The following is a 12,419-nucleotide window of genomic DNA, read 5'->3' on the forward strand; positions in this document are numbered from 1 at the left end:
ATTTTTATTTTTATTATTTATTTTTATTTTTTATTTTTGACAGGCAGAGTGGACAGTGAGAGAGAGAGACAGAGAGAAAGGTCTTCCTTTTGCTGTTGGTTCACCCTCCAATGGCCGCCGCGGCCAGCGCACCGCGCTGATCCGATGGCAGGAGCCAGGTGCCTCTCCTGGTCTCCCATGGGGTGCAGGGCCCAAGAACCTGGGCCATCCTCCACTGCACTCCCTGGCCACAGCAGAGAGCTGGCCTGGAAGAGGGGCAACCGGGACAGGATCGGTGCCCTGACCGGGACTAGAACCCGGTGTGCTGGCGCCGCAAGGCGGAGGATTAGCCTAGTGAGCCGCGGCGCCTGGCCGAAGCATCATACTTTAAAGACAAACAACAAACAAAAAACCAGGAGTGAACCAGAGTGAGAGAGGGAGCTAGAAATGTTAGCAGATGTTAAACCCACTTTGGATGTGTACTTTTTTTTTTTTTTTTTGACAGGCAGAGTGGACAGTGAGAGAGAGACAGAGAGAAAGGTCTTCCTTTGCCATTGGTTCACCCTCCAATGGCTGCCGCGGCTGGCGCTCTGCAACCTGCGCATCGCGCTGTTCCGATGGCAGGAGCCAGGTGCTTCTCCTGGTCTCCCATGGGGTGCAGGGCCCAAGCACTTGGGCCATCCTACACTGCCCTCCCGGGCCACAGCAGAGAGCTGGCCTGGAAGAGGAGCAACCAGGACAGAATCTGGCGCCCCGATCGGGACTAGAACCCGGTGTGCCGGTGCCGCAGGCAGAGGATTAGCCTAGTGAGGCGTGGCACTGGATGGATGTGTACTTGACATCTTACCTGGAATTCATCTGCCGTAGCCTGAATGTTTGTGCTTTTACTTCTGATTCCAGCTGCCTGCTAACGCACACCCTGGGAGGAAGCAGGGGAGGCTCAAGTTCTTGGGTCTCTGCCACCTACCTAGGGACTGGATTGTCACCGGGTTCTGGTCCCGGACTAAATTCTGGACTCTTGGCTTCGGTCTGGTTGTTGTGAACATTTGGGAAATGAATTGACAGATGGGAGATCTCTCTCTCTCTCTCTGTGCTTTTTTTTTTTTTTAAATTTATTTATTTATTCAAAAGTCAGAGTTACACACACAGAGAGAGAGAGAGAGAGCGAGAGAGAGAGAGAGAGAAAGAGAGAGAGAGAGAGACTGAGAAAGAGGTCTTCCATCCAATGGTTCACTCCCCAATTGGCCGCAACGGCCGGAACTGCGCCGATCCGAAGCCAGGAGCCAGGAGCTTCCTCCAGGTCTCCCACGAGGGTGCAGGGGCCCAAGGACTTGGGCCATCTTCTACTGCTTTTCCAGGCCACAGCAGAGAGTTGGATTAGAAGTGGAGCAGCTGGGACTAGAACCGGAGCCCATATGGGATGTTGGCGCTTCAGGCCAGGGCATTAACCCACTGCGCCGGCCCCATCTCTGTGCTTTTTAAATAAATAAAAAATAAATAAAATTTCAGAAGGAGGTGGAGCCTTTGGGAGGTGTTTGGGACACAAGGGTGGAGTCTTCCTGAGTGGGATTGGTGCCCTTAGAAAAAGGAGTTATTTGTTGTTCCCACTGTTGGCTGTCACGAATAATGTTGCTATAACCACTGGTGCTCAAGTTACTCTATAAAAACACGTTTCGTTTCTTTCTATGTACCCAGCAGAGGAAATCACTGGATCGTTCAGGTCATTCTTGCATTGTTCCTGTGACAACGCCCACTGTCAAACTCTCCCAGAACTGCCCTTACCCCTGCTCTTTTCAAACCCAACTGCCCAGGCTTCTCTCTCAAGAGCCAGGATGGCTTTCGTGCAGAGATTCTGTTCCTTCCCAGGTAGACAAGGTTGTCCTGGCGGTCTCTCAGAATGACGGCTTGGTGCTGTGGGTTTAAAGCCAGTTGTGGAGCTGGCGCTGTGGTGTAGCTGGTAAAGCTGCTGCCTGCAGTGCTGACACCCATATGGATGCTGGTTCTAGTCCCAGCTGCTCCACTTCCAATCCAGCTCTCTGCTATGGCCTGGGAAAGCAGTAGAAAATGGCCCAAGTCCTTGGACTCCTGCACCTGCGTGAGAGGCCCGGAAGAGGCTCCTGGCTTCAGATAAGCTCAGCTCTGGCTGTTGCGGTCATCTGGGAAGTGAACTGGTGGATGAAAGACCTCTCTTTCTCTCTGGTTCTATCACTCTGTAGTTCTGTCTTTCAAATAAATAAAATAAATCTTAAAAAAAAAAATATTCAACCTTATAATAGGTAGATTTGGTGACAATCTTGAACAAAAGAAGGTTTTTCTAAACATTTAAAACAGAAGGCAGAGATCACAGACAAACCTGGGTGAAAATTAAAACCTCTGTATGGCCACACACACACATATGAGAGGATGCTTTAAAAAGTTCATGGAGGGGCTGGTGCTGTGGCTCACTTGGTTAATCCTCTGCCTGCGGCGCCGGCATCCCATATTGTCAATGGGTTTTAGTCCCGGTTGCTCCTTTTCCAGTCCAGCTCTCTGCTGTGGCCAGGGAAGGCAGTGGAGGATGGCCCAAGTGCTTGGGCCCCTGCACCCACATGGGAGACCGGGAGGAAGCACCTGGCTCCTGGCTTCGGATCGGCGTAGCTCCTGCTGTAGCGGCCATTTGGGGGGTGAACCAACAGAAGGAAGACCTTTCACTGGCTAACTCTATCTGTCAAATAAAAAAAAAAGATATTCCTTTAAAAATAAAAGTTTATGGAAAATGCATAGTAAGAAAAAAGTTATGCATGGATTTCAAAGTTCTTTTGCACCAAAATAAACTTACCTTTTAGCACCATTTTCCGGTAACTTTTTGAAGTCATCTCAGGTATAACCCTCTCAGCTTTAACCCGCTGTGTCACCACACTGGCCATGAATCTTGCATTTCAATTTTTATTCTGTCTGGAATTTATATTGGTATAAGAATGTAGGGGTACAGTTTATCTCTTTCCCCACAAAAGACAGATGTCTCCAATGATATTAACTGAATAATCCGCATTTCCTCCATTGATTTGAAATGTCACTTTTATCACATGTCAAACTTCCATATGTAGTTGCGTCTATTTCTGACTCTCTTGCCTGTTTCTTCTCTGTCGATCCCTGCACCATTACAACATAGCTTATTGCACGTTTGTAACACATCTAGAAACCCATCAGAGCTAGTTCACCCTTGCTACTTTTACTTCTCAGAATTTTCCTGCATATTCTTTCTTAAATAAATAGCTTTATTGATAAATAATTCACATGTAATTGCTCATTTGAAAAGTTCCACTTGATTTACACACATGCACACACTCACACTCACAACACCCATCACTGTCCATTTTAGAACCTTCTGATCACTCTATACCCTTTAGCCCCTCCCCCCCTTCACCTACTCCTTGGCAGTCACAAATCTGCTCTCTTTCTTCATGGGCTTACCTATTCTTTCTTTTCTTTTCTTTTTTTAAAAATTAATTTATTTATTTGAAAGGCAGAGTTACAGAGGCAGAGAGAGACAGAGAGAGAGAGAGAAAGAGTCTTCCATCTACTGTTTTACTCCCCAGATGACTGCAACACCAGAGCTGCACTATTCCGAAGCCAGGAGCCAGAAACTTCTGGGTCTCCCATGTGGGTGCAGGGGCCCAAGGACTTGGGCCATCTTCTACTGCTTTCCTGTGCCACAGGAGAGAGCTAGATTAGAAGTAGAGCAGCCGGGAATTGAACCAACGCCCAAATGGGATGCTGGCACTGAGGGTGGTGGCTCTACCTGCTACGCCCCAGCGCCGGCTCTGGGTTTGCCTATCCTTGACATTTCATCTAACTGGAATCATACAGTCTCCTGTGATTGGCTTATTTCATTCAGCATACCGTGTTTCTTTCTTTCTTTTTTTTTTTTTAAGATTTATTTATTTATTTCAAAGTCAGAATTACACAGAGAGAGAGGAGAGGCAGAGAGAGAGGTCTTTCATCTGATGGTTCACCCCCCAATTGGCTGCAACGGCCAGAGCTGAGCTAATCTGAAGCCAGGAGCCAGGAGCTTCCTCTGGGTCTCCTACATGGGTGCAGGAGCCCAAGGACTTGGGCCATCTTCCACTGCCTTCCCAAGCCATATCAGAGAGCTGGATCAGAAGAGGAGCAGCCGGGACTAGAACCAGTGCCCATATGGGATGGCAGCACTGCAGACGGCGGCTTTACCTACTAGGCCACAGCGCCAGCCCTGGGCCATTTATCTTTTTCTTATAGAGTAGTAAGAGCTATATATTTTACTGATTATTTTGCACATTCATTTTCCTGGTAGAGCCTTCATCAAGGATCTCTAGCATACCTTTAATCTGAATCTCGTCTGACGGATTCTGTAGATAAGTTTCCCTAGGCAAGTCCCCCTCCAACACCCGAAAGAGACATGGCCATTGTGCTGTGAAGTGGATGTTAACTCCACTCACATACGTGACACAGGGATGGCTTCCAGCCGTGTTCTCTGAAAGCCTGTGTTCAGTGTGTCCATGGGAGTGCTAAGTACTTGCTGCCAAACTTACTCATTCAGGGATCAAGGCTGCAGGAAGGTTTCCCAAGACCAGCCTTGCAAGCTGGCCCATGGTGATGACCACAGCTGCCCAGGGACTCTGACCCCCCTCCTGAGCTCAGACCCGCACCCGCAGCCTGACTCACGGCGGGGACTGGGCGTCAGGAAGGAGGCTGGGTGTCTGCGAGGCAGGCAAGCATCCCTTCCACCAGTTTGTTTAATGCTTGCGGCATCTGAAAGTCTTGGATCAATATTTTCAAGGCTCATTTGCAGCGATGCTTTGCCTGGGGCTGGAAGAGCGACTGTTTCCCGAGCTTTTCTCTCTCCAGGGTGGATGTGAACTTGAGCCCTTGTAATGAGCCGCTTGCATTTTGTCTTCCTCCTGGCAAATCTGAGTGTGTGTGTGTGTGTGTGTGTGTGTGTGAGAGAGAGAGAGAGAGAGAGAGAGAGAGAGAGAGAGAGACTGTGATGGGGGAGGGGCGGGTAAAGATAATCTCAAAACTGGACACCTTTGGTTTTTTTATTCTTCCCCCATCTTTTGATACAACAAATACACTATTTATGTGCTATTACACATCTGTACTTTATACAGGAAAAGAGCCCCTGCTTAGGGGGTGATATGGACCCCACTGAGAATGCTTCTGCTATGGCTTGAATGACTATCAAAACTCAAGTTGAAATATAGTCCTCCTTGTGAGATAATAAACAAACCTAGCCTGAGGTTGCCTGATTATAGTATTTGCAGCTGAGACCTTTGGCAGCTCATCACGATGAAATGAGGGTGGGGATGTAACCCAATGGGACTTTGGCTTCGGGACACAGACAACGCCAGGAGCTGGGAGCGGTGCTTACCCACGGCTTGGGACACCTGCATCCCACATGGCCGCGCCTCAGCTGGGGTCCCGACTTTTTATAGCTTCCTGCAAATGCACACCCCAAGAGCCAGCAGCCGGCTCAAGTGGTGGATCCCATGTAGCAGACGAAGATTGAATTCCTGGCTCCAGCCCAGCTTCAGGTCTCCTTGTGAGCAGCTAGGGGAGTGAAGCAGCAGGTAGGCGATCTCTCTGTGTGTTTCAAATGAAAATGAATAAATCAGTAAATAAAAATTAGACAAAGAGTCAGAAAACTACTGAAAAAATACGACGATGAGGAGGAGGAAGAGGAGGAGGAAGAGAGACCTGCGGGGGGGAGGAGAGACTGTCTCACCGTGTGATGCCTGTGCCACCTCGGGGCTGTGCAGCAACAGGGACCCCGCCAGAGCCAGCTGCCCGATCTCAAACTTCCCAGCCGTCAGCACTGGGAGTCAATTACCCTCTGCTCTTTGCGTCACTCTGTCCGTGGTATTCGGCCGTGGCAGCCAAAAAGGGACCAAGACAGCTTGCCTCATAGTAGTTCACCAGCAGCCCACCTACAGGCGAGCAGGTCACCTGGCAGGGGCTGTGAGGGACGTGTCAGCCAAGGCTGGCCGGCGCTCAGCGAAGGGCCCAGGCACCAGCCCTTGTGGTCCCAACACTGGTCATTGGAAGCAGCCAGGTCTCAGTGAGGTCCAAGCTGCCGGAGGCCTGGTGGGAAATTCAATTCATTCCTTTTTTTTTTTTTTTTTTTTTTTTTTGACAGGCAGAGTGGATAGTGAGAGAGGGAGAGAGAAAAGTCTTCCTTTTTGCCGTTGGTTCACCCTCCAGTGGCCGCTGCGGCCGGCGCATCTCGCTGATCCGAAGCCAGGAGCCAGGTGCTTCTCCTGGTCTCCCATGTGGGTGCAGGGCCCAAGGACTTGTGCAGGGCCCAAGGACTTGGGCCATCCTCCACTGCTTTCCCGGGCCATAGCAGAGAGCTGGCCTGGAAGAGGGGCAACCGGGATAGAATCCGGTGCCCCAACCGGGACTAGAACCCGGTGTGCCGGCGCCGCAAGGCGGAGGATTAGCCTATTAAGGCATGGCACCGGCCAAATTCAATTCATTCTAAGCATGGAGTTCTACCAGGGGCCTGAGGGTGCAGACCGGGAGTGAATTGGGCTGGGTGGGGACTGTGGCAAACAGCGGACAGCCCCAGGTGTGGGCCTACTGGTGTCACAACTTCTGATTTCTCCCAGAGAAGCCAGGAATCTGGATTTTTGGTTATATCTCCTGAATTTTAAGCATCAGCTCGATTAAAGAACAATAATGCTACAGAGACCAAACCAAAAATACACAAGCAAGATACAGCCCTATACATGATTGGAGAAACTTTTTTTTTTTTTTTTTTTTTGCAGTGCAAAATAAACTTACTTTTTAGTTCCACTTTTCCATGAGCTTTTCCAAGTACCCGCCTCCCCTCTCCTGTCTCCCTCTCTTCTGCCTGCCCCACCCTCGCCCCCAGACTGGGGCCCTCCACGATTGGGACCAAAGCTGCCTGCGTCCCCTTTCCCCCAGAAAAAGACCCCGACTGCAGGCAAAGCAGGCCGGACCGCCCAGCCTAGCTGAGCCCGGGGCCGGCTGAAGCCGGGGATCGGGTGTCGGGGCGGGTCCTGAGCACACAGCCCCTAGCTAGGCGCGGACAAGGCGGGGCCCTCCGGGCTGAAACAACCCGTTGTTCTCGCCCCCCCTCCGACCCGCCGCCCTGGCCATTGTTCTCTCTTCGCCCGGGTCGCCGGTGGGAGGCGAGGAACGCTGGGGTTCTGCGGCCTGGCTGCGCGCCAGGCCCGCGGCCTTCGGCCCTGGGGCAGCTGTAGGGGAGGACTCCCGGGTACCGCCTGGCCGCCCCGCGCTGCCGCCTCCAGCTCCGCCATGGGCTCGCGCGGCTCCCACGCCACGGTCATTCCCGACGGGGACAGCATCCGGCGAGAGACGGGCTGTGAGTGCCCCCTGCCCGGCTGGCCGCGGAGTGGGCGCCGGGGCAGGGGTCAGAGAGGGCGATCGTGGTTGCGGGGGTCCTGCCAGGAGGGGGCTGGGGTGAGAGATGGACGAGACCGAGCGTGTGGGATCACGCAGGGCCAGGGGCGCCTTAACCGAGGGATCCCGGCGTCCAGGTTCGAGGAGCGGTCCGGGGTCACGGGTCTGGGGGCCAGATTGGCCCAGGCCCCCACGTGTCCCATCGAGGCTGGAGGCGGAGCTGGCCGCGGATGGAGGGTGCTGACTTGGGCCCCCAGCTCACAGGGACGCCGAGAGCTTCCGGGTCTCCCACCTTGCGCTCCCTAGGGTCGCCAGCTCTGCCCTCCTCTGCCGGGAGGAGGGCGCGGCCCCCAAACCCCCTGCGTCCCCCTCTGGCCTTCCCCCTGCGCCACGCGGGGCCAGTGTCCGGCGCGCGTCCCGCGGCGCTGGGGTGCAGCCGCGTCCTGGCACCTGCCTCTTTCCCGCAGTCTCGCAGGCCAGTTTGCTCCGCCTGTACCACCGATTCCGCGCCCTGGACAGGAACAAGAAAGGCTACCTGAGGTGAGAGGCACCCACCTGATGACCTCTGGCCTCTGCCTCTCCCATCCCGCCCTTCGCTCCGCCCCTCTCTTGGCTCTGCTTGCCCTACTCGCTTTAGACTTGAACTTTGCAGCCGCATGGACCTCCAGCAGATCGGGGCGCTGGCCGTGAACCCCCTGGGAGACCGTATAATTGACAGCTTCTTCCCGGATGGGTGAGGCCGCTGGCGGTGGGGAGGGAGGCGGAGGTGGAAGAACCTGTGCATGGCTGGCTGGGAGGGAATCTTACAGCCTGGGACAGAGGGGTCCCGGGGTGACCCACGCCCCACTCCGGTCCTCCAGGAATCAGCGAGTGGACTTTTCAGGCTTCGTCAGGGTCCTGGCGCATTTTCGGCCCATAGATGAAGAGGAAGCAGGAATCCGAGACCCCAAGCAACCCGAACCCCTTAACAGCAGAATGAACAAACTTCGCTGTGAGTTTCTGGGAGCTACCTTCAGCAGGGAGAGGCCCCGAGAGAACCTTCCACTCCCGTGGGGAGACTACCCTTGGCCTCTACACTCCTCCTCCCCAAGACCTGCTGCCCGCAGGCTCACCATTCCTCGCTCTGTCCATTCTCTCCCCAGTCGCATTTCAGCTGTATGACCTGGACAGAGATGGGAAGATCTCCAGGCACGAGATGCTACAGGTGGCAATGCAAGGGTGGATGATATGATGTGTGCAGGGTGGGATGGTTGCATGCAATGGTGCGGAGGTGACAGGTGCATGGGGAGGTGGGCAACTGGGGCGTTGGTGGGAAAAGGGAAGGGGCGGGGGTGGGGTGTGGGCTTGCTGGAAGAAGGGATAGAGAGAGGTTGAGTGTAAGGTTGGGAAGAGATCTGTGGTTTTCAGCTTTGGTGGTTTTGCCCCTGAGTGATCATGGACAGTGTCTGGAGGTATTTTTGTTTGTCCCAGCCTGGGAGAGCATGTGCTGTGGCATCTAGTGGGTAGAGCTCAGGGATCCTGCTAGCCATGGGATGATCCACAAGACAGCCTCACACTACCAGGATTTATTTGGCTCCAACTGCCCGTAGTGTCATGAGCCACAAGCTAGAATGGCTGTTGTGATGAGGTTGGGTACTGATTGGGAAGAGTTGGGGTTGAGGCAGGTGGTGTGGGGGGTGCATGGAGGTTGGGTTGCTTGGGAAGTGAGTTTGGGCATGTAGTTGAGGCAAGTGTGGAATAGGAGGGGTGGATGAGGGACTGGAGGGTGAATCTGTAGGGCGTTATTAGGGGACATGGTGGGGCGGAAGCGGGTGGGAGAGGATGAAATAAGACTGAAGACTGGATTGTGAGACTGGTAATCACCTTTGGGGGCAAGATTGTGGGGGGAGCGGGGGCAGCCCCTGGGCCTTCTCTTTCCGCTGACTCGGCTCTGACCTCCCAGGTGCTGCGGCTGATGGTCGGGGTCCAGGTGACAGAGGAGCAGCTGGAGAGTATCGCCGATCGCACAGTGCAGGAGGCTGACGAAGACGGGGACGGGGCCGTGTCCTTCCTGGAGTTCACCAAGGTCAGAAAGCCCCTGGGGACACTGAGAGTGGAGACAGGGTGGGAGGACTCGGGGAATCAAGTGCAATGCAGAGCAGAGAGAGGGGCTCTCAGGGAGTGGTGGGGGGCTTTGGGGCGGGGGTAGAGCCTGGGGGAGGAAGTCGGAAGTACAGAGGATTGGGTTCAAGCCTCCTAACTGCCCCTCCTCCTCCCTCCAGTCCCTAGAGAAGATGAACATTGAGCAAAAAATGAGCATTCGGATCCTCAAGTGAGCCCCTTGGAGCCTTTGGTCGGCTCCTGCAGTCCAGCGCCTGCTTGGGATTCAGCCTCAACCCCAAGGAGGGAGGACCCCAGTAAACTGTAAACTCACGGCTGAACTGGACTCCGTGGAGGGACAAGGGGAGAAAGCCGGAAGGGCATGTGCTAACGTCGAGCGCAATCGGCCTCAGATGTGTGACCCAGCCAGCAGTCTTTTAGCTGCAAGTGACAGAAAACCCGACTCAAAGCGACTGGAGTAATGACGTCACGTAATTAAAAAGTCTGGAAATACTGGTGTTCAGGCACACTGGGTCCATTACAAGCGGTGTTCTCAGGATTGGGCGTTCTCTCTTCCTTGTCTCAACCCAGCCTGCTTCTGGGCTGGCTTCCTTCCTCGCGCTGGACAGTGGTGGTGGACAGTGGCCACCTGCGGCTCCAGGCTTCCCTCCTGTTAGTCCGTTATCCCAGCAGCAGAGATTTTTCTTATTCCAATCATTTCAAGCAAAGGGTCACTGGCCCACCTGGAGTCTTGTACCTGGGAATGGAACGCGCCAATTGTCCAGCCAAGGAGCCTGGAAATGAGGTCTAGGGACTCAGGATGAAGCGAAAAGGGGTTGTTTTAAAGGAAAATGAGGTCCTATTGTCAGAAAAAGGGAGATTTTTGTGTGTGCATGTGTTAGTTTTGCTCAGGTGAAACAAGAACTATCCTTTACTGTTTGTTGTCCAGAGGAAGGGACCCTTGAATTCTGCTTTTTTCCCAACAATTCCCTAGGTACATACGGATGTGATAGGATTGGTGGTGGGGAGGGAGGTGATGCAAAAATCATGACACCTACATTTTTTAAAAAGATTAATTTATTTATTTGAAAGTCAGAGTTACACACACATGCACACAGAGAGAGAGAGAGAGAGAGAGAGAAGGAGAGAGAGAGAGAGACAGAGAGGTCTTCCATTTGCTGCTTCACTCCCCAGCTGGCCACAATGGCCGGAATTGCGCCAATCCGAAGCCAGGAGCCAGGAGCTTCTTCCGGGTCTCCCACACGGGTGCAGGGGCCCAAGCGCTTGGGCCATCTCCTACTGCTTTCCCAGGCCATAGCAGAGAGCTGGATTCAAAGTGAAGCAGCCTGGGACTTGAACCGGCGCCCATATAGGGTGCCGGAGTTTCAGGCCAGGGCGTTAACCTGCTGTGCACAGCGCCGGCCCTGATACCTACATTTTTAGAGTGTGAAATTATACAAAGATTTGGAGAGCCATTCTCTCTCTCTCTCTTTTTTTTTTTTTTTTTTTTTTTTTTTTTTTTGGACAGGCAGAGTTAGACAGTGAGAGAGAGAGAGAGAGACAGAGGGAAAGGTCTTCCTTTCCATTGGTTCACCCCAAAGTGAACCAAGCGAGCTGTGGCCGGTGCGCTGTGCCGATCCGAAGCCAGGAGCCAGGTGCTTCCTCCTGGTCTCCCATGCAGGTGCAGGGCCCAAGCACCTGGGCCATCCTCCTCTGCCTTTCCAGGCCACAGCAGAGAGCTGGACTGGAAGAGGAGCAACCGGAACAGAATCCGGCACCCCAACCGGGACTAGAACCTGGAGTGCCTGCACTGCAGGTGGAGGATTAGCCTAGTGAGCCACAGTGCTGGCCATTTGGAGAGCTGTTCTCTTACACTCGTGGTAAGATGTTCAGATATTGGTGTATCTCTGGGTGCAATGAAACATTCACACAAAACCATGAGGCTCCGTGTCTAGCAGAACATTCTGGCTGTCCTTGTAGGCGACCATCGGTGCCTGCCCATTTCCCACTCCAGGATGTGCTGGAGTTGTCTTATCTCTGCACGTGAGCCCCAACTGCACGCCTGTCTTCTCAGCTCTGCCTTACACTGTGCACATTGGCACATGCACCAGGCCACGGCCTTTCTGGGTAGGAGAGCCACACAGCCGGCTCAGCATTTGCTATTCCTGCACACACCAGCAGCTTCTTCTGGCACGCACCTGTGATAGTCTGACCACCATCTCTGCCTGTCACCGCCATGTCACCTGTCACTGCCTGTCACTCTCGTGGTGCTCCGTCCGCAGTCTGCCAGGCACCAACACATACTCAGCCTAAGCAAGGGGCAACTTGCAAGTGCCAGGGAGCCGATGACCCTCAGGGCAGCTCTCAACTAATGACAGGTGGAAACTGGTGGGTAAATACCTAGCTATCTCACCCTTTAAGTGGGACAATTTTTTTAAAAATGTTTACCTTTATTTGAAAGGCAGAGAGAGAGAGAGAGTATGTGAGAGAGTTACCTTCTGTTGCTGATTCACTCCCCAGATGCTCAGTAAGAGCCAGTGCTGACCCAGGCCTAAACCAGGAGCCAGAACTCAATCCAGGTTTTCCACATGTGTGGAAGAGATCCAGCCCTGAGAGCCATCACCTGCTGCCTTCCAGGTGTGCATTAGCTGGGATCAGAAGTAGAACCGTGACCCAGACCCAGGCACTCGGATATGAGATGTGAATATAGGCCAAACACTTGCTCTTTTTGCTCATTTTTTTAAATAATTTTTTTTATTTGACAGATAGAGTTAGACAATGAGAGAGAGAGAGACAGAGAAAAGTCTTCCTTCCACTGGTTCACCCCCGAAATGGCTGTTACGGCCGGTGCGCTGCGCCGATCCGAAGCCAGGAGCCAGGTGCTTCCTCCTGGTCTCTCATGGGGTGCAGGGCCCAAGCACTTGGGCCATCCTCCACTGCCTTCCTTGGCCACAGCA

The 12,419-nt window shown here is 53.3% G+C and overlaps 1 protein-coding gene across 1 annotated transcript; it reads left to right on the forward strand.

Moving 5' to 3' along the window:
- The first annotated feature begins 7,275 nt into the window (after window positions 1–7,275).
- On the forward strand, window positions 7,276–9,698 carry CHP2 (calcineurin like EF-hand protein 2). The gene is made up of 7 exons (XM_062180677.1): window positions 7,276–7,345; window positions 7,851–7,923; window positions 8,036–8,116; window positions 8,244–8,374; window positions 8,526–8,587; window positions 9,326–9,448; window positions 9,645–9,698. Exons 1-7 carry the CDS (start codon window positions 7,279–7,281, stop codon window positions 9,696–9,698), a joined length of 591 nt encoding a protein of 196 aa, XP_062036661.1. The 5' UTR covers window positions 7,276–7,278.
- The last annotated feature ends 2,721 nt before the right edge of the window (window positions 9,699–12,419 follow it).

Source organism: Lepus europaeus, chromosome 21 (genome assembly GCF_033115175.1).
Source record: "Lepus europaeus isolate LE1 chromosome 21, mLepTim1.pri, whole genome shotgun sequence".
Lineage (NCBI taxonomy): Eukaryota > Metazoa > Chordata > Mammalia > Lagomorpha > Leporidae > Lepus > Lepus europaeus.